Here is a 23,368-nt window from a genome sequence, read left to right on the forward strand (position 1 = left end):
CTCCTCATAAACGAGGCCATTGTGAGGCAGAATCAACTTGATGACACCTAATAACAACATCTGGTGTATGGGGATGTGGTAGGGTCTGGCCACTAGGATTTTTGAAAACTCCTGATCTCCAGGCCATGGGAATGTGCAGATAGGTGAAAAATCATCAGACGAGGCAAGAAAATACAGAGCTGTATTGCAAGTCTGGTTTATGCTGGGACATCCTGGCCCAACACCAAAGGGGGAAAAAAAAAGAAAAGAATTGTGTTATTCTTGCTTAACGCTGTGATTCTGTAACATTTAAATCCTTTTGAGAACACTCCAACTATGCTTCTAGCAACCACTACACTTCTAGCAACAATTCTGTTCCTGTAAAATATGACAAATCTTTATCTTTAGTTCACTTGTTGATGTTACTGAAAGTCAAACCTGCACTTTTTAATTTTTAATAGTTACATTTGTCTCACAGTGAAGTTTTTATCATAACCTGCTCTGATGCTATCACAAGACCTGAATATAAATTCATTCATTTATTCCTCTCTGCAATCTGAATCATTGAAAAATATTTCACTGTTGTTCCTACCATCCAGGGTTCTGTGTTATTTCTCTCAGAGTTCTATGTTATTTCTCTCTCTTTTTTAAATGCATTTTTTAATTGAGATGTTAATGAAAATTTGTAGAGAACTTGGATTTCCATTCATTCATTGTTGCACATTTTTATCCCTGCCCCGCCCTCATGTTATTTCTCTGAAGAAGGATACTGATTGTTTCCAAAATATGCCCTTCTTCACTCCAACTGTTTCTGCCTTTTCCTTATTCTGTATCTTCTTTTCTCTAAACCCAGAAAATCTACCTATAGAGAGAAAATCTATGCTTATCTGGAGATCTCTCTCTTTCTAATACTTTCAAATTAGGCAAGTATTTTCCTTGCCTTGCATTATGTTGTATTTTGTCTTGTTATGTTGTTAGCTGCCTGTCATGGCACCCTCATGAAACCCAGTGAAACACTGTCTGATCCTGCATCATCTTCATAATCGCTAGTCCACTGTTGAAGCTGTGTGTCAGCCATCTCACTGGTGGTCTCCCATTCCTCACTGGCCAAACGTAATGCCCTCCTCTGTTGATTTATCTCTCCTGATGACAGGTCCAAGTTAAATCAATCAGACAATATTCCGTTGATATCCATAAAGGTTTCCCTAATTTTATTTATTTTGTTGTTGAGAATATACACACACTGAAGGCAAAACATTAATCAATTTGACAGCTTGTACGTGTACAAATTAGTGACTAGATAACATTTTCCCAGTTGATGTGACATCATTCTCAACAACCTTTTCTTGGTTATTTCCATCATTCACACAAATTAATTGTCTCCTAAAGATACTATCTAAAATTTCAGCTTCTTGTTGTCAAGTTGATTCTATGTAGATCTTAAAAAAGAGGACAAAATTCAAGGTTAATTTTTATTTTATTGTTGTTGTTAGATTCCATTGTGTCAACTATGATTCACAGCGACCATATTAACAGATTTAAATGTTGCCCTGTTGTTGTTGTTGTGTGCTGCAACCCATAGTGACTCTATGTACTGACCGTATGCTCTGAAGTCTGCCCTGTTCTGAGCCAGTCTCACTGAATGCAACACACCAACTCCTGTTGCCCCAGTTACTATATCAGTCCATCTTATCTGGAGGTCTTCCTTTCCTGTGCTTTCCCTCCACCCTTCCAAGCATGATGTCCTTCTGTAGGCATCTGTCTCTCCTGGCCACGTGCCAGGAAGTATGTGAGACAGAGCTTCAATATTCTAGCCTCCAAAGAGAAAATTGGGTTCACCCTCTCCAAGACAGACCCATTTGTTTCCTTCTTGATTAATGGTATATTCAAGACTTTTCTCTAGCACCACAACTCAAAGGCATCAATTCTTCTGTCATTGTTACTCATTGTCCAGCTCTTTGAGGCATAGCAAGTAATTGTGAAGACCATGCCTGGATTAGGCACTTGATGTCTAGACTGACAACATTGCTCTTCAGTACTCTGGAGAGGTCCCTGACAGCAGATTTTCCCGATGCAATTAATCTTTTGATTTCTTGACTGATAGTGCCAAGAGTGTTGATTGTGGATCCAAGCAAGCTGTAATTGTTAACAACCTCAATGTCTTCTCCATCTATTATGGTGCTGCCAATTGTCCCAGTGGTGAGAATCTTTATCTTCTTGATGTTAAGCTTCAATTTATATTGAAGACTACAGTCCTTGACCTTTTACAGCAAGTGCATCAGGTCCTCTCCAGTTTCAGCAACTACAGTTTTTCCATTTGCATAATGCAAGTTGTTGATTAATCTTCCTCCAATCCTGATGCCACATTCCTCCTAATAAAGCCAAACTTCCTGAATAATCTGTTCTGTACATAGATTGAAAAAGTATGGAGAGAGGATATATCAGCATGCAGGAGCAATGATTTTGTAAATTACTACCTAACTTGGGAGGGAGTAGAGAGCATTATGCTGAGTGAACTAACTTAGTGCCACAAGGAAACATACTATATAAAACCATTATTGTAGAATGAGAATGAGGACTCAATGAAGGAGGGTGGAAATAGAGGGGTGGGGAGATGGGGGGGTAGAGTGTTAATCATAGGATTGCACAATTTGATAGATGGGTAGGGTGAAGGAAATGGGAAGGATCTTTTGTTTAAAATAATGTATTAGAACTTTGTAAATAAATCAGCATAATAAAATATAAAAAGTTAAAAAGACATGTGAAAAGGAACATGTCCAAAGTTTGTGAGAGGAAGTTTCACCATCTGTGCTGCTAGTCAAACGGAACTATTATTTGGTTAAGATGACTTCTGAAAGTATTTTTGGTTAATGTTTAAAGATTATCTCAGAGCAATAGCTTCAGGGGTTCAATCACTCTCCACAAAGTTCTAAAAAGCCTAGAGTCTATAAATATTTATTTTGCCTTCTGCTGTTTGTATTTTTATTAATTGTGATTCCTGGTTTTCTCAATGGATGATTGTCAAAAGTAGATCACCAGACCTTTCTTTCTAATCCATCTATTCTAGAATCTCTGAAGAAGCTTGTTCAGTATCATAGCAACATAAAAGTCTCCATCCACAGAAGGATGCTGGCTGTGAGGTGCATTGACTGAAAATGCAGCTGGGCCTCTGGCATAGAATTCTATCACTGAACCAGTACTGCTTTATTCTTATGAACAGGTAGTCATATCTTAGCTGTGGCATTCAAGGCTGCTTGCTTATTCAGTCAGACAAACTTCAGTTTCTATCCTCAATTCCTAATGGAAGAATGTCGCAATTGCCCCCAGGCCTGATCACTCTTTCTTTTCTTTTCTTTTTTTTTTTAAAGATATTTTTTCTTCTTCTCTCTGCTAGTTTATTTACAAAACTCGAATACAAATATGAACAAATTCTTTCAATTTCTCTCACCCCCCTCACCCATCAAATTGTATAACCTAATGATTAATCCCCCCCACCACACATCCACATCCCTCTGCTTCCGGCCTCTCCCACCCCTCCTAGATCCTTATACTCATTCTACAATAACAGTTTCATGCAATATTTATCCTTGTGGGACTGAATTAGTTCTCTTAGCATTATGCTCTCCAGTCCCTCCCAAGTTAGGTAATAATTTACAAAGTTATTGTTCCTGCGTGCTGCATAGTATTCCATTGTGTGAATGTACCATCATTTCTCAATCCATTCATTTGTGGTTGGATATTTGGGCTGTTTCCATGTTCTTGCTATGGTGAATAATGCGGCTATGAACATTGGTGTACAAATCTCAGTTTGTACCTCAGTTCTCATATTCACAGAGTATATTCCAAGTAGTGGAATAGCAGGATCATATGGAATTTCTATGTTCAGCTTTTTGAGGAAGCACCAAACTGCCTTCCAGAATGGTTGCATCATTTTACAATTCCACCAACAATGTATAAGAGTTCCTTTCTCACTACATCCTCCAACATCTATTACTTTCTGCCCTGTTAAACTTTGCCACTGTTCCTGGAGTGAGATGGTATCTCATTGTGGTTTTGACTTGCATTTCTTTTATTGCCAGTGATTTGGAGCATTTCTTCATGTATCTGTTTGCCATTCGAATTGTCTTCCTCTCTGAAAATTCTTTCCATATCTTTTTCCCATTTTGTAATCGGGTTATATATTTTTTTTTCTTGTGGAGGCCCAGGAGTATTCTGTAAACTTGAAGAAACTTGATAATGTCTAAGACAACCAGTCCAGAAGACAGGACCTTGATAAAGCTCTGGGCCTGATCACAAAAGCCTATACACAAGTTAAGTAACAGAACACTCACTCCAAATTCCAAGCAAAATACCATCTTCCCTAGTCCTTCCTAAAACACCCTATAAAAAGGAATTCTCCTTGTCTGCCCATTTTGACCTTCTTTGTACAAGGTCACTTGGCGTCCCTCTCAGACCAGGCAATAAAGGCCTGTTTATTTCTTGTGACCAGATTCTTTCTTTCTTTCTCTCTCCAGTCTTTTTTTCTATCTAACACCTAATATATAGGGAACCACAATAAAAATTTCTGAAAGAAAAATGGCTTATTATTAAATAAAAGAGGTTTACTGGGTCTCAAATTTAGTAAAACCTAAGTTGCATTGCTAACTCAAAAGTTTTGTGTCTCCATTGGTTTGAATCTATCAGGAGCTCAGATGGAGAAAAATGGACAAACTTCTCCCTTTGCAATTTATGGCTTCAAACCCACTTGAAGATTACTATAGGTCAGAACCCACAGCCTCAGTGAATATGTATGTTATATTAAATTCATTAAATATGAACAACGAGGACAATTCCTCAATTAGTAGAGAGGGACTGTGTGTCAGGTGGGGTGAGAATTCACAAGCTGAAAAACTGGCTTAGAAAAAATGCTATTATCTGTTGTCATTCTCAAATGCATATGCTGAAAAGAACAATTTGTGATTAACTCATTTACTACCTTACATGTTAGTGTTTATTATAAAATTACTTACCATGACATCGTATGATTCTCCATTTCTAACCACTTTACTGTGACTTTGTATTATCCCTTGAATGATTAGTTCCTCCAGGATGTCTGATGACTTCTGCCGTGCTAGCATCTCCAGAGACTGAGGTTTACTGATTAATCCCTTGGGCACTAGATCTTCCACAGGAAAGAGAATGAAACCAAAATTTAAGTAAGTGATAAAGGAATAATTTTATAATTCTGATACTTAAAGACACTGTACACTCAGGTTGTTATTATTATTATTAGGTGCTGTCTAACAATCCTAACAACAGATGCAGCCTGTACCCTACCTTGCACCATCCTCACAATCTCTGCAATGCTCAAACCCATTGTTGCCTTCCCTGAGTGTCATATTATAAACCTGTTATCAAATACCAACCTTGTGTGCTATGTACTAGAACTTTATTGGATTTGATTTATGCAGTTAGAAATATTTTTTCTTTCCAAAAGTTTGTTTACAAAACTAGCTCTGTAGTTCAATATGACTCTTCTTATTTAGGCATGCATTTATTGATAGAATTTAAAAAACACAATAAAACATCAGAAAAAAACCCAACCCAAACCAGAATGCCCAACCTACCTCTCAACTTTAATGGGAAAACATTTTTTATATTATTTTTGTTTATATTGAATTATTATTATTATTTATACTTTGGAATATTTGTCATAAGATTTTATCCACTGGAATGCATCTGATTGTTTTCAGTGAGACATAACAACCTAGTGGTTGTTAGGTATCCTTGAGTCAACTACAATCCTTGGTGACTCTGTGAACAGCAGCTCTGTACCTTCCCCTGTCCTGTGCCATCCTAATCATCTCTGATATACTAAAGTCCATTGTCATGGTCACTGTGTCAATCTATCTCATTGGTTATTTTTATCTCTTTCACTGATCTTCCACCATTCCAAGCAAGATGTCTTTTTCTGAAGACCAGCCTCTCCAAACAATATCCACAAATTATGTGAGATGAAGATTCGTCATCCTTGCCTCTAAGGAATGTTCTGGTTACAGTTTTTCCAAGATAAAGAATGCTTAGAAAAAATGTTTTATCACTGCATAAGGGGTCTAAACAGAGTGAAAAGAACCTATTCTCCTTCTAGAATGATATAATGGATACATATCAGGCTAATAATGCCATGATATCTGTGCAAATTTACCACTCACCCGGAAGAAGAGAGATGGGCAATCTCCTCCCATAAAGAGTTAAAGCCCCAATTCTGCCCTTGAACTCTCCTAACTGCAACATGTGGAGAAGACTTGGAATTTCTTAAGCCAAATGGAACAGGAGTGGACTCATCAGTGTTTCCAGAAGATAATAAATCCCTGAGCTTGACAATCTAGGTACTTCAGCCCTTGAACCCTCCTGACTGCAACATGTGGAGAAAGGCTGGGATTTCTTAAGCCAAAAGGGATCAGGAATGAACCCACTACGGTCTTCCAGAGAACAGCACTATGCCACTTCAGGCCCTTATGCCTGTGGCTATCAAGCTAAAAGGGTAGCACCAATATACAGTAACTTCATAGAACATTGCCTTCCCCTGGGACATTACAGACTTATGACAGCCTAACAGTCACTAAGAAAAGATTCACATAATGTCAAGAAAGGAGCAGGCAGTCTTAAACATCATAAAAAAAACCCCCAACAACCCAAAATAACCTTTTTTCTAAAAAAAAATCAGAGCATATTGCAGACCCAATGAATATTCAAGACACAGAGAACTAGAAGAAATATATTGATGTGGAGTTATTTGAATAGCTAAAGAAGAACGTGCAAATGATGGAGGAAAGTAATGGAAACCATTAAGAATGTGAATACTCCAGAGACAGGGAACCAGAACAAATATATTGATGAAGAGCACCTAGAGCAACTATGGAAGAAAATGCAAAAGGTGGACGAAAGGTTTGAAACAATAGTGAAAGATGTATAAGAACTTAAAAAATCATCACAAGATGAAAAGGGTACAGCCAACACTAACAGAAATTCAATCCAGAATATTAAGACCAAAATGACAGAAGTGTCCAACATGCTAGAGGGACAAACAAGTAGAATTGAAGAGATGGAATAGAAAGTCAGTGAGCTGGAATACAAGAACCGCAGTGGAAACATAATGGTAGAAAAATCAGAGATGAAACATAAAGAAAATGAAGACAATGATAGAATCATGTGGGATGTCATCAAAAGGAACAATATATGTATGATTAGAATTCCAGAACGTGAGAAGGACAGGGAAATAACTGAGCAAACTGTAAAAGAGGTACTAGAAGAAAACTTCCCAGGTATTATAAAAAACAGAGAAATCCACATTCAAGAAGCTCAATGAACACAGAATAGACTAGATCTAAAAAAGGAAAACATCAAAACATATCATAGTCAAATTCTCTAAATTAAAAGATAAACATAGAATACTAAAAGCAGCATGAGAAAAACCAAGTCACTAATGAAGGGAAAACAATGAGATTAAATTTTGATTTCTCAGCAGAAACTATGTGAGCAAGATGACAATGGGATGGCATATACAGAAAGGTGAAAGAAAAGACTTGCCAGCTGAGGATCCAATATCTAGCAAAGCTGCTCATCAAATAAGGGGAACTTAAGGAATATATGAAAACAAGGCCAAAACTACAAGTAATTTTAAGGGAAGTCCTTCACACAGAGACACCAAAGGAAAGTATATGGACCATGTTGTTGTTATGAGCCACCAAGTCACTTGCGACTCATAGCAACCCTATGTACAACAGCCCTAAACTCTGCTCTGTCCTGTGCCAATCGCACTGTCTCCGATACACCCATCCTGATTACCCCAGTCACTGAATCAATCCACCTCATAGAGGGAATTTCTTTCCTGCACTGTCCCTCCACCCTTCCAAGCATGATGTCCCTCTGTAAGGACTGGCCCCTCCTTACAGCATGTCCAAAGTATGTTAGATGGAGCCTCAGAATCCTTGCCTCCTAGGAGTTGCCTGGTTTAACCCTCTCCAGGATGAATCTGTCTGTTTTCTTAGCAGTCCATGGTACCCTCAATACTCTTCTCCAGCACCACAGCTCAAAGGCATCTCCTTCTATCCTCCCTAGTCATTGTCCAACTCTCTGATGCATAACAAGTGAATGCAAAGACCATGGCCTGTATCAGACACACTTTAGTCTCCAGAGAGATGCCATTGCTCTTCAGTACTTTGGAGAGGTCCTAACAGCATACTTTCCCATCACAATACATCTTTCAATTTCCTGGCTGCTGTAGGCAAGAGTGTTGACTGTGGAGCCAAGCAAACTAAAGCTGTGAACAATCTTGATCTCTTCACGATCCATCATGATGCTGCCAGTTGGCCCAGTGGTGAGAATCTGTCTCCTTGACATTGAGTCTCAATCCATATTGAAGGCTGCAGTCCTTGAGCCACTGCAGCAAGGGCTTCAGGTCCTCCTCAGTTTCAGCAAGCAGGGCTGTGTCATCTGCATAACGCAGATTGTTGATAGATCTTCCACCAATCCTGACACCACATTTTTCCTCATAGAGTCCAGCCTCCCAGATAATCTGTTCTGTATACAGGTTGAAAAGGTATGGAGACAGAACACATCTCTGGCATAAACCCTTCCCAATTTTGAACCATGCAGTGTTTCCTTGCTCTGTTCTGATGACTGCCTCTTGGTCCAAGTATAGGTTTTGCATTAGAACGATCAAGTGTTCTGGTATTCCCATTCTTCACAGAGTCAGCCACAGTTTGTTATGATCCACACAGTCAACCGCCTTTGCATAATCAATGAAACACAGATAGACATTCCTCTGGTACTCCTGCTCTCAGCCAAGATCCACCTAACATCAGTTACAATGTCCCTAGTACCATGACCCCTTCTAAACCCAGCCTGGACTTCTGGCAGTTCTCTGCTGATGTGCTGTTCCAGTCATTTTTGGATGATCTTCAGTAGAATCTTGCTTGCATGTGAAATCAATGAGATTGTTCTATAGTTCCCACACTCTGTTGAGTCACCCTTCTTTGTGATGGGAACAAATATAGATCTCTTCCAGTCAGTTGGCCAAATGGTTGTTCTCCAGATTTTTTGGCACAACTTGGTGAGTGCATCCAGGGCAGCATCTGTTAGCTGAAATATGTCAAATGGTATGCCATCTATTCCTGGGGCCTTATTTTTTGCTATTTCCTTCAAAGCAGCTTGAACTTCTTCCTTCATCACCATAGGCTCTTGCTTATCTGTTGTTTCATTAAATTCTTCTTTGGCTGCTAATTCCTTTTGATACAGTGACTCCATATATTCTTTCTGTCTTCTGTAATACTTCCTGGATCATCTAGGATCATAGTAACCAGCAACAGCAGAAAAAGAAACACAGTAAAGTGGCAACACTAAACCTGTCTGGTCAATAATTATTCTTAATGTAAATGAAGATGAAAAGAATTGTAGAATGGATAAGAAGCCAAAGCCCATCAATATGTTGCCTATAAGAGACACATCTAAGAAATGAAGAGATAGACTAATAATCAAAGGCTAGAAAAAAATCTCAAACAAATGAGATCCACAAAAATGTAGGAGTGGCTAACTAACCTCTGAAAAAAAAGAGTCTTCAGGATGAAAATCATCATCAACGATAAAGAAAGGCAATGTAATGATTAAAGTCACAATAGATCAAGAAGACATAATCTCAGTCAACATTTATGGACAAAATGATAGACCTGCAAAATATTTAAAACAATGGTTGAAAGAACTGAAAAAAGAGACAGCACCACAATCATGGTAGGAGATTTTAACATGCCACTTTCACCAAATGATAGGTTAACGCAAAGTAAAATTAACAAAGATGCAAAAGATCTAAACTATACAATCAGCCAACTTGACCTTATGGATGTATTCCAGGTACTGAATCCAAATAAAAGACAATACTTTTCTTTCCAAGTCACATGATTAAGATAGAATTAATCCTGTATTGGGACACAAAACAAGTGTTGATGAATTAAAACACATTGAAATATTACAAAGCATCTCCTCAAACCACGATGCCATAAAACTAGAATTGTTGTTGTTGTTATGTGCCGTTGAGTTGTTTGCGACTCATAGCGACCCTATGTACAACAGCCCTAAACCCTGCTCTATCCTGTGCCAATCGCATTGCCTCTGACACATCCATCCTGATTACCCCAGTCACTGAATCAATCCACCTCATAGAGGGTCTTCCCCTCCTGCGCTGTCCCTCTACTCTACCCAGCATGATGTCCCTCTCCAAAGACCTGTCTCTCCTTGCAACATGTCCAAAGCATGTCAGACGAAGCCCCAGAAGAGGGTAAAACCACACATGTGGAAGCTAAGTAACACTCTGCTAGAACATAATTATGTTATAGAGAAAATAGATGAAATAAAGAATGAAATTTAAAAGTTCCCCCCAAACAAATGAAAATGAAAATACAGCATGCTAAAACATTTGCGTTGCAGGTAAGGCAGTCCTCAGGGGGCAGTTCATAGCAATAGGCACACAAATGAGAAAGGAAGGAAGTAGTAACATTAATGATCTAACTCAATTCCTCCATCAAATAGAAAAACAGCCTAACCCCATAGCCTCTACAGTAATAAAGAAAACACAGAGAAGAAAAACAAGAAAGTAACACCATTTTAAAATAGCCAACCACAATTTCAGATATTTGGGAATAAACCTAACTAGAAACACAAAAGACCTTTACAAAGAAAACTATAAAATATTTCAGCAAGAAACAATAAAAGACCTAAATATATGGAAAAAAATGTTCCCTGTTCATGGACAGGAAGACTCAATATAGTGAAAATGACAATACTACCAAAAGCAATCTACATTTTTAATGCAATCTCAATACAGATACCAAATTCACCTTTCAAAGAGATAGAAAAATAAATCAGCTAGTTTATTTGGAGAGGAAAAAGACCCCAAATAAGCAAAGTACTTCTGAGAAGCAAGAATGAAGTGGGAGGCATAACACTCCCTGATCTCAAAACCTGATATACAACTATAATAATCAAAATAGCATGGTACTGATACAGTGACAGGCATATAGACCAATGGAACAGAAATGAGAACCCAGAAATTAACCCATCTATCTACGTTCAATTGATATTCAACATGAAAGCAAAGCCTATCAAGTGGGGAAAATCCAAATTCTTCAACAAATTGTGCTGACAAAACTGGACTGCTACTTATAGAAAGCTGAAGCAGAACCCACACCTCTCACCATGTCGTGGTTGTTGTTGTTATGTGTCATCGAGTCACCTGTGACTCATAGCAATCTTATGTACAGAAGCCCTGAAGCCTGTCTTGTCCCGAGTCAGTCTTACAGATACTGATACACCTACCTCCATTGCCCCAATTACTGTATCAAGCCATCTCTTATAGGGTCTTCCTCTCCTGCACTGTCCCTCCACCCTTGTTAGCCTTCTCCAAAGGACTGTTTTCTCTTGGCCATGTGCCCAAATCATGTGGGAAGGAGCTTCAAAATCCTAGCCTCCAATGAGAAACTTGGTTTCACCGTCTCCAACACAGACCTATTTGTTTTCTTGGCAGTCCATGGTATGTTCAAGACTCTTCTCCCCTCTTAGTCGATCAGAAACCTAGGGGTAAATCCCAAATCTATAAAGATCAAAAGAGACAAAATGGGACCAAGCTTAGAAGCCCTAGACTATGGTATAAGGAAGCCGACAAATATAGCCTGATATACAAAACCAGGAGAGAATACGTTTTATGAACAGGATCTTGTAAAGATTAAACCCCTGTGTGCATAAAAACCTTTTCCCAGGTATTCACAATTACAAAATAGGCAGAAGACATGGGAAGACTTTTCACAGAGGAAGATACTCAGATAGTCAACAGACACATGAAGAAATACTCCAAATCACTGGCAATAAAAGAGATGCAAATCAAAACCACGTTGAGATACTATCTCATGCCCGTAGCAGTGGCAAAGTTTAACATGACAGCAAGTGATACATGTTGGAGAGGATGTGGCAAGATAGGAACACTTATCCACTGTTGGTGGGATTGTAAAATGGTACAACCACTATGGAAGGCAGTTTTGTGTATCGTCAGAAAGCTGAACATAGATATTCCACATGACCCAGCTTTTCAACTGCTTAGAATATACCCTGAGAAAATGAGAACTGAGGCACAAATGAAGACTTATACCCCAAGGTTCATAGCAGTGTAATTGACCATTGCAAGAACATGGAAACAGTCCAAATGTCCAACCACAATCGAATAGATTGAGGAATTATGATATATTTACATGATGGAATACTACACAGCACACAGGAACAATGATTTTGTAAATCACTACCTAATTTGGGAGGGACTGGAGAGCATTACACTAACTGAATTAACTAATTTCCATAAGGACAACATTACTGTATAATATGTATGAGGATCCATGGGCGGGGAGCAGAGGGGGGAGGATGGAAGGGAGTGGTAGTGGTGGTTGTTAATCATGAGGTAGGACAATTTGATGAGTAGAGATGAGTGGGTAAAGGAAATGGGAAAGACCTGGTATGAAAAACAATGTATATGAACTTTGTAAGTAAACTAGTATACAATAAACATGTTATTAAAAAAAAAAAACACAACAAACACCCAAAATTTTTCCAACAAGATGAAAAGAAAACCTACTGACTGGGAAAAACACATTTGGCAATATTGTCTCAGACAAGGGCCTCATAACAAAATATCATAGAATACCATAGGGTCTCCACAAGAAAAAGACTAATAATCCAATTACAAAATGGGCAAAAGCCATAAGAAGACTTTTCACAAAGACATTCGAATGGCCAACAGACATATGAAGAAATGCTCAAAATTACTGGCAATCAGAAAGATGTAAATCAGAACCACAGTGAGATTTCATCTCATTTGGCAGTGGCAAAGTTTAGCAAGACAGCAAGTAATAAATGTTGGAGAGGATGTGGAGAGATAGGAACTCTCATACACTGTTGGTGGGATTGTAAAATGGTACAACCACTCTGGAAGGCAGTTTGGCATTTCTTCAAAAAGCTGAGAATAGAAATTCCATATGACCCAACTATTCCACTACTAGCATATATCCCAATGAAATTAGAACTGAGACATAAGTGGACATTTGTACACCAATGTTCATAGCAGCATTATTCACTATCACAAGAATGCGGAAATAGCTCAATATACAACCACAATTAAATGGATTGAGAAATTGTGGTACATTCACACAATGGAATATTATGTAGCACTCAGGAGCAATGCCTTTAAAAATTACTGCATAACTTAGGAGAAACTGAAGAGCATTATGCTGAGTTAACTAACCCAATCTTATAAGAATAAATACTGCATAAGACCATTATCACAGAAAGAAAAAGATAACTAGTAAAACATGTATCAGGCTCCAAAGGGAGGTGAGGAACAGAAGGGTGAGGATGGAGAGGGTATAAAACATAAGGCCACACAATTTGGTGGTTGGAGGGAATAGAGGGTAAAGAGAAAGGGAAATGTTGGGCAGAGATCTGCAAAGACAGGGTAATGTTGGGAATAGTTCAATGAGGATTAATTTTATAAAATGTAATAAATGGGAATGAGTGCATGAAACACAATGTGAATGAAGGATAGTGTAAAACACAATACATACTAACTTTGTAAGGAAACCAATAAAAAGTAAAACTAAAAATAAAGAAAAAAGATTTATAGCTCAGAAACTCAGTGAAGGTTCAGATTTGAATTGATGTTTGTGGCTGGCTTACAAATGAAAAGCTGAAAAGAAAAGTCTGTATGTAGTCTTGGAATTTTAACTATTACACGTAAGATTGATTCTCATTACGAAAGAAAAATGTATAAACGCAGGTCTTCTGTTAGGAAATCTGTGACTATACCATTGAAAAGTCTTAACTGGAAATTATATACAGTAAATTGTATTTTACAAGTCTCTCTTTTCTTTGTAGGACAGTTATCTCATTTTAAAATGAAATCATCATTCTTATAAAACATTTTTAATCTCACACTCTTAAAGATCTGTTTCTATTACAAATCTTTATAAGCCTTTAAAGTTCAAATGTTTAATGTTCTGACACAGGATACACATCAACATAATACTCTATTTAGCAGGTCACATAATAAAAGGGCTTTCATGTACTGCTTTCTTTGTTGTGACAACACATATCCACTTTGGTAGGACAACAGGGTTCTCTGCTAATTAGAAAGCTAAAGCACAGCTACGAATGAGAGAGACTTCTGCTAACTCCTTTGAGTTGCAGTTTGGTTTCTATGCTTTGTATACAAAGGATAAACAGCAGAATGTTGCCAAGAGACTTGCAGTTCTGCAACCCCGAGTTTACAATTACGCCATCTGCTAAGTCGACATGAGCAAAATGCATGCCTTTTTGAAGAGTCTGGCTCAAGTCAGAGTTAGAGCAGAATGATAGAAAGTACATTTTTATTAGTGAGTCTAAAAATTTAACAGTTTTGAGGGGAGATTTTATAAACTGTAATGAGAAGACTTCTCCTCACTGTAAATCACCCAATTAGGTAACTAAGCAAATAAGCAGCTTTTAACAAAAACACAACAACACTGCTTTTGTAGATAAATGTGCCTGAGTTGCTTTTATTGTCAGTGACAATGAAATACAAAGGCCTCAGAAAAGGGCTATTTTCATTTTTGAAATTATTTAAAAATCCTGAACATAACAAAATCCATTATATTAAATTGGAGATTTCTTTTTGAGTAGTTCTAAATTCAGGGGGTAATTTGTAGTGGTAACACAGAGAGAAATAAATCTCCACTAACCAGAAGTCTCTCACTTCAGAACATATTAAACTACCAATAAGATGTTTAGTTGAATTTTGTTAATTATGCAAAGTGACTGTGTGGTTTAGAAGACATTATGGATAACATTGAGAAGAGACAGAATCCTAGAACACTGAATTGTGTTCATTACAAAACTTAGATGTAGACCAAGAGGGTGTTATTGGAACAGAAGAAGAAAACACTGCATGGATTATTATCAGAAAAGTTATGTGTCAGGGTTGTATCTTTTCCCCATAACTATTCAATTTGTATAAGGAGCAAATCATCTGAGACACTGGATTATATGAAGAAGAATGCAGCATTGGGATTGAAAAAAAGACTCATCAACAATCCGCATTATGCAGATAACAGAACCTTGCTTGCAGAAAGTGAAGAACACTTAAAGCACTTTCTGAAAAACATGAAAGACTACAGCCTTCAATGTGAGTTAAACATCAACAGGAAGAAAACAAAACCCCTCATTACTGGGCCAATAGGCAACATCATGACAGATTGGGGAAAAAAGACTGGGGTTCACAACTACCTCATAGTCCTTGGCTCAGCAATCAAAACTCATGGAAATATCAGTTAGGAAACTGAAATATGTGTTGTATAGGGAAAATCTGCTGTCAAGGACCTCTCCAAAGTAGTAAAGCACAAGAATATCGGTTTAAAGACTCAAGTTTGTTGATCTAAGCAATAAGTAGTCTTTTCAATTGCTTCTTATATATCTGATAGTCAGACAATGAATAAGGATGATCAAAGAAGAATCAATGCCTTTAAATTGTGGTTTTAGAGAAAAGTATGGAATCTTTTATGGATTGCCAAAAGAACAAATAATTTTTTCTTGGAACAAATGCAACTAGAGTGCTCTTTAGAAGCAAAGATCGTGAAACTTTATTTCACATACTTTGGCTATGTTGTCAAGAGTAGGGCCAGTCCTTGGGAAATGACATCATGTTGACAAGAGAGGAAGGTCAGAGAAAGAGAAGAAGATCCTCAACCAAACGGACTGACATAGTGACTGTAACAATGACACCGAGCACATGAGAAATCATGAGGATGGTGCAGGATAAGACAAGGTTCAGTTCTGTTGTTCATAGGTCACTATGAGTCGTTGATGACTCAATGGCACCTAACAGCAGCAATAACACCACAGGTTATGAAAATGGTTATAATTGACCATCATTAGGAATTACAATCAATTTTCCACCTTCTTGAAAAGGTATTTCAGTATTGTTTCTTTTACCCAGGAAGATACTTGAAATGGACCAAATCTAATTTTAATGTGCACTTCATAGTTTTGTTATATAATTTGTCTTCCAGATAGAGGAACAAAGTAGGTTGAATAGTTAGAGACAAATTCTGGGAAAACAAAGTACATACCCTTCAAGGAATTAGAATGACTTTTTAAGAAGGTGGTCCTAGCCGGAATGTGCACAATGGTGTTACTGTTGTTAGTCACTCTAAGTCAGCTCTAACTCACAGTGACCTTATGAATAATAGAAGGAAATGTTGCCACAGTACAAGTACTGTGTTCACTATCATCTTCCTTCACGATCTTTGACTAGAAACACTGCCAAGCTATCAGAAGGCTTTGACTCTACAGCAGTAAGTTTTTGAAGGTGAAAATCCAGCCTACATTCTGTGAGAGAAGCATTGCCAATCTTATTTTAAAAGTGAACAAACTGACATGATATGCAGGTCAATCTGCTCAAGGTAATGAATGAACAAGGATTACAATTCAGGTCAGTCTGATACTCACTTCATAAACTTTACCAAAATAAAAAAAAATCAAACTCATTAGCCTCTCCAAGTAGGTGATATAAATGATTCCCACTAGTTATCCATCATGTTCCTATCAGGAAACTTCTAAAAACAAATTACCTTTGTCATCTGTCACTAACATTATCAAACTACTTTTGTTCCTCTTATCCAGTCATCTCTACATCCTCGCAGGTATTTGGTCTAATATTTCTAGCCGGTAACTTACACAGAGATCCCTGGAAAATGTCCATCACTTCAACTTACTTTCAGGTTTTCATAGGACATTGGAGAATGTTGGGAATATTTGAAAATACCATTGTGCTTTTATCTGATTATGAAAGCAATCTATGATTGCTGAAGAAAGCTTAAAAAAACATAGAAAAGAATGACCCTAAAAATAGACTTGTACACCCTCTCACCATGCAGAAATTGTCATGTGAATATTCACACTAGCATGTTCTCATGCTATTAAAATATCTTGATAAACTTAAGTATGAAAGATGAAATAATATAAGGAAAATATAGTGTGAATTCCTCTTCAATTTTGATAGAGTTAAATGCATTTCAAAATTCAAAATCCATACCCCATCCAAGAAGAGATTGATGCATTTTATTATGTTAAAAAGAAGCCGTCGCATGACAAGCAAAACCAAAATCAAATCACACCCCACATAAAAAAAATCATAGACATAAAAACTACATAATTTCTAATTTGCTGCACCAAGAAGGATCTAATTTTATATTTGAATAAAAAATAGATAACCTGGATTCAAACACAAGGAAACATTAAACAGAACCAAACTGGTAAACATTCTAAAATAGAATTGGCCCATATTCTCTACAAAGAGCCTTGGTGGTGCAGTGATTAAGTGTTTGCCTGTTAACCCAAAAGACCAGCAGCTTCAGTGCACCATCTTCCCTGAGAGAGGAAGATATGGCAGTCTTCTTCCATAAAATTTAACTCAGCCCCTTGCTATTAAGTTAGTCTCAACTCACGGTGACCTTCCACCATGTTTCCAAAGCTGTGACTCTTTACGGGAGGCAACTGCCTTTTCCTTAAGGAATACCTGGTGGGTTCACACTGCTAACCCTTCGGCTAGAGCATGCCATCCCTAATACAACTACCTTCCTGTAGCTACTCTCTCTTAGAATCATCCTGCTTACCTGTCACTCTTCCCAGCCTGCCTTGAAGAGTGTACACCTGGCTAGGCAGCACTTAGGCACATCATCTTTGTCACCTGAGTTGCAAGATAGATCACCTGCAAGGGGTCACCTCAAACCAAAGAGAGAGAGTAAGTGTTGGTCCATCATACAGAAGAGAAAAGAAGACCTTCAGTGAGCTGGAAGGACACCGTGGCTGCAATGGACTCCAGCAGAGGAAGTGAGGACACCGCAGAATATGCAGGGCTTTCTTCTGCTGGACACCGGGCAGCAATGAGTCAGCTCCACGAAGAGCAACAATGCCTCACTCCCAGAAGTCATCTCCACACCAAAGCAGAAGATGAACATAAAATGTGATAGCCTGTGTAACCCATGAAAGTCAAAGGGGAAAAGAAATCTCACTTACTAACACATTTCTTTATCCAATCCCAATTTATATCCAGAGGAGAAACTACAGAAACAAGGAACAGAATGAAATTCCTTTTCAAAGGTAAAACAGAGCACATCTGCTTGCATTCTGGTAAGTTCATAATTTTTTTGTCTTCCAAAGGCTGATAGCATATAAAAAAGATCTCTTAGAGCAACACCAGGAGGTAACTCAAGTACAGGGAAACACACCACAGGAAAAACACAAACAGTCTCTCAATAGCACACCAGGTTGTAATTACTTCTTTTATGTTCAAGCTGAACGATTCCTTTATTATATATGTGCTGATATTTTGGATAGAGAAAGACAGGGGAAACAGTTTGCTACAGGTTTTATTTTTTCTTATATAAAGTTTACCCTTGGAGGGATATTAACATAACACAAAATACAAAAGAGGGTTTTAACTACCTCAACAAGAAGTTCATAGTTTGCATTGTTTATCCATCATTAGAAGGCCTAATGTTGAATTCTAATATTTCTGAAGTAAAGGACTTATCATTTAAAGTTCCAATGGTTCACAAATTCATGTTATTGTTCTGTGTCATAGCGTCGATTATAACATAGCAACCCTATGCATAATAGCTCTGAAACCTGCCCTATCCTGAACCAACCACATTATCTTTACCACACCTATCCTCATTACCCTATTTCGAATAGAATAAAGAAATGGTATTTTGGAAGCAGAAGCAGCATCCACTTCCTAAATAACATGCCTATGAACTTTGAGAAACAATAGTTATTGAAAGGCTTCAGGTCTTTTGTTCACAGGATCGTTATGAATCATTCTCAACTCGACAGCAATAAACAACAACAATACAATCTTGGGAGATGAATAGGAATTGGGGTTTTACCTGAATAAGCTTTTCCATTTCTTTCACTGGGAGATGGAGAACTTTCTGGAATGGTTCCAGGTAAGCTTCCCATCTGGGCTTGTGTTTCCAGGCCTTCTGTACCGTCCACAGCATCTTTGGGAAGGGCAGCTTTACTGTGGGGTCTACCATCATCCTCAGAATGAGTCCCACCACCAGCAGCCTGTGGAAATGGAAAAACTTTGTGAGAGATAATATTTCTTAGAAAGGGGTCCTTAGAAGATGAAAGTTATACTGTAGGATCTGCTTTGTGAGTTAACAAGGATCTGTACTAGATTGCCTAATTCTCCCTAAGAGAACCATGTTCTAATCTCGGAAAAAGACCAAAAAAGAATAAATGCCTTTGCATTGTGGCATTGGACTACTGAATTTTCCAAGGACTGCCAAAAGAACAAATAAATCTACATGAAATTAAATGCAACCAAAGTGCTCCTTGATGGCAAAGATGGGAAAACTTGGTCTCACATACATTGACATGTTATCAGGAAGGACCTCTTTATAAAAACATAGTATAATTGGAAAAGTGAAGGGTCAGTGAAAGAGAGGAAGACCCTCAACAGGATGGATTGATCCAGTGACTGCGACAATGGTCTTTAAGTATATCAGAGAGCATGAGACTGGAGCAAGAGGATAGGGCAGCTGTGAGTCATAGCAGACTTGACAGCACCTAAAAATCACAACCATTCTAGAATAAATAAATGTTATCTTACCTAATAGAAAAAGAGATTTTGTAGATAGGATTAAATGAAGGATCTCAAGATGAGAAGATTATCCTGGAGTATCCAAGTGAACCCAAAATGTAATCACAAGTGTTTATATGAGTGAAACAGGAAAATTTGACTGCAGATGAGGAAAAGGTGCCATAAACGTGGAAGCAGATAGAGATCTAAAGATGTTATGCTGCTTGTTTGCTGGCTCCAAAGATCAAGGAAGGGGCCAGGAGCTAAGAAAGACAAGAAATGAAGCTAGGAGCTAGGAAAGGTTGTTCTCTTCAGTATTTCCTAAACGAATCAAGCCTTTGACTTTGGTCCATGAACTAGATTTCAAATTTCTGGCCTCTTGAATTCTAAGGAAATAAACTATTCCTAATTTGTTAGAAGAGGCTGTGGCACTAGGGATATTATAGCTAATGTCAGATGGATCTTGGCTGAAAGTAGAAGGTACTAGAGGAATGTCTATCTGTGTTTCATTGATTATGTAAAGGCATTTGACTGTGTGGATCACAACAAACTGTGGCTGACTCTGAGAAGAACGGGAATCCCAGAACACTTGATTGTGCTTATGCAAAACTTACACTTGGACCAGAAGCAGTCATCAGAACAGAGCAAGGAAACACTTCATGGTTCAAAATTGGGAAGGGTGTGCATCAAAGATGTGTCCTATCTCCATATGTTTTCAATCTATATGCAGAATAAATTATCCGGGAGGCTGGGCTCTATGAGGAGAAGTGTGACATCAATTGTGCCTTATGCAGATACCAAAACCCTGCTTGCTGAAACTGAGGAGGATCTGAAATACTTGCTGCAGAAAGTCAAGGATTTCAGCCTTCAATATGGATTGAAGCTCAACTTCAAGAAAACAAAGATTCTCACCAGTGGGCCAGCTTGCAGCATCATGATGGATGGTGAAGAGATTGAGATTATTCACAGCTTCAGTTTGCTTGGCTCCACAATCAACAATCTTGACACCAGCAGCCAGAAAATTAAAAGACGTAGTGTGATGGGAAAGTCTGCTGTCAGAGACTTCTTCAAGGCACTGAGGAGCAACGATGTCTGTCTGGAGACTAAGGTGGGCCTGATATAGGCCATGGTCTTTGCCATTACTTGCTATGCATCAGAGAGCTGGACAATGACTATGGAGGATAGAAGGAGAATTGATGCCTTTGAGCTTTGATGCTGGAGAAGAGTATTGAATATACTGTGGATTGCTAGAACAAACAAGTTTGTCCTGGAGAGGGTGAAGCCAGGCTACTCCTTGGAGGCAAGGATTCTGAAGCTTCATTTGACATACTTTGGACATGTTGCAAAGACAGACCAGTCATTGGAGAGGGATGTCATGCTTTGGAGGGTGGTGGGACAGTGCAGGAGAGGAAGACCCTCAATGAGATCGATTGATTTCGTCACTGGGGTAATGAGGATAGGCATGTGTGAGACAATAAGATTGGCAAAGGATAGAGCAGGGTTTAGAGCTGTTGTACATAAATAAGGTCACTATGAGTTGCAAGCGACTTGATGGCACATAACAACAATTTGTTATAGCCACAAACATGAAGTAAAACAGTATTTACTCCGAATCTCTCAGGGACAAGCTACTCTATTGAGCATTCTGGAGACACCATGATGAACGAATGCATTAGCATCAAATGTGTAAAGTAGATGTATTTCTGGATTTAAAATGAAGGAAAATCATTCATATTTTAAATAGAAAACAATATTATTTTTGCTGAGAGTAAATGCATGGAGATTCATTGTAAAGAAAATTAAGTAATACAGAAGGAAATCTAGTAGAGATTATTATAATACAAAACATCTACGAGACAGAGGAAATATTAACATCTTAGTATATCACTTCACATATGAAGAGAGAATACAACACTGGCACATTCCCTTCTTAATTTTAAACCATACAGTGTTCCTAGGCTTAGCCTAGGGTTTAAGGCTGGTGGTGGCTTAAAGCCCCAAAGGGAGAGGGGAGAGAAGGCGGCCATGTCCTTCCGGGATGGCTCCACCCAGGGTTTCTGTGACTTGTTGCTGCCTGAACATGGTGGTCCATGTGTGTGCGCAAGTAATGGCAACTATTTTTGGGGAGAGTGCTTTTTCAGGCTTGTGTTTGATGTGCAGGACTGCTCTTGCCCCAAGAACGAGGTCCTCGAGGCTTGGCCTAGGGTTTAAGGCAGGTGGTGGTAAAGACCCTGAAGGGGGAGGAAAAGGAGGCCATGCTCTTTCCTGGATGACTCCACCCAGACTCTCTGTGGCTTCTTGCTGCTGGAGTATGACATGGTGGTCCTCTTGCGCAAGTAATCGCAAGTTTGTGGGGTCTTGTGTTTCCTTTGGGCTTGGGTTTGATATGCAGTACTGCTCTTCCTCCCAGGAGTGAGCCCCTCGAGGCTTGGCCTAGGGTTTAAGGCAGGTGGTGGCTTAAAAGCCCCAAAGGGAGAGGTAAGAGGCTGGAGCTTCCTGAATAAAACAAGCCTGGAAGCAGGAGTGGCATCCACTTCCAAAATGGCTTGCCTCAGGAAACTCAATGAACGGTGCTCAGGCCTTTCGTTCGTTGGCACTATGAGTTGTCTATGACTTGACGGCACCTAACAACAACAACAACAACAACAACAACAACAACACTGTTTCCTTGAGGGAGCTCTGCTGGCCTGGTGGCAATAATTTGCATTGCAATTCTTGAAGTCTGTTCTATCTGAATTTAAAAACCAACTCAGGAACAGGTTTGAGGACTTGAACACTAATGAAAGAAGACCAGATGAACTCTGGGAAGATATCAAGAATACCATCCACAAGTAATGCAAAAGGACATTACAAAGACAGATGAAGAAGAAGACCAAAATGGATGTCAGAAGAGACCCTGAATGCACTTGAGAGCCAAGAAGCCAAAGCAAAGGGAAGAAATAAAAAAGTTATGGAGTAGAATAGATTTCAAAGGACAGCTTGGGAAGACAAAGCAAAGTATTAAAATGAAATGTGTAAAGACTGGAATCTGAAAATCAAAAGGGCTGAACTCACTCAGCATTTCTTAAACAGAGAGTCGTAAAGAATAAATTCAAGCCCCGAGTTGCAATACTTAAGGATGCTATGGGCAGAATATTGAACAATCCAGGAAGCATTAAAAGAAGATGGAAGGAGTATAGAGAGTCACTGTACCAAAACGAATTGGCTGACACAGAAGAATTTCAAGAAACAACATAGGATCAAGAGGCAATAGTGATTAAGGAGGAAGTTCAGGATGCTTTGAGAGACTTGGCAAAAAATAAAGCTCCAGGAATTGATGGAATACCAAATGACATATTTCAATAAACAGATATTGCCATGTTGTGCCAAGAAATCTGGAGGACAACTACCTGGCCAATTGACTGGAAGAAATCCATATTTATTCCCATTCCCCCCAAAAAGGTGACCTGACAGAGTATGGAAATTAACAAACAATATCACTAATGTCACACACAAGCAAAATCCTGCTGAAGATTATTTGGAAATGACTGGAACACTACATTGACTGAGAACTACCAGAAATACAAGCTAGGTTTAGAAGAGGTCATGGCACTAGAGATATTATTGAAAATGTCAGATGTATCTCGGTAGAAAGCAGAGAGTACCAGAGGGATATTTATCTATTTGCATTGACTATGCAAAAGCATTTGATTGTGT

General features: G+C 38.5%; 1 protein-coding gene across 1 annotated transcript in view; it reads right to left on the reverse strand.

Moving 5' to 3' along the window:
• Window positions 1-23,368, reverse strand: part of STMND1 (stathmin domain containing 1) — a 53,743-nt gene that overhangs the window by 13,688 nt on the left and 16,687 nt on the right. The window contains exons 2-3 of the mRNA XM_006888693.1: window positions 18,975-19,155; window positions 4,989-5,140 (exon numbers count right to left, since the gene is read on the reverse strand). Of these exons, the coding sequence (XP_006888755.1) occupies window positions 4,989-5,140; window positions 18,975-19,155 (333 nt within the window). The remainder of the gene's footprint in view (window positions 1-4,988; window positions 5,141-18,974; window positions 19,156-23,368) is intronic.

Source organism: Elephantulus edwardii, unplaced genomic scaffold (assembly GCF_000299155.1).
Source record: "Elephantulus edwardii isolate Elephantulus edwardi_28Jun2011 unplaced genomic scaffold, EleEdw1.0 scaffold00070, whole genome shotgun sequence".
NCBI lineage: Eukaryota > Metazoa > Chordata > Mammalia > Macroscelidea > Macroscelididae > Elephantulus > Elephantulus edwardii.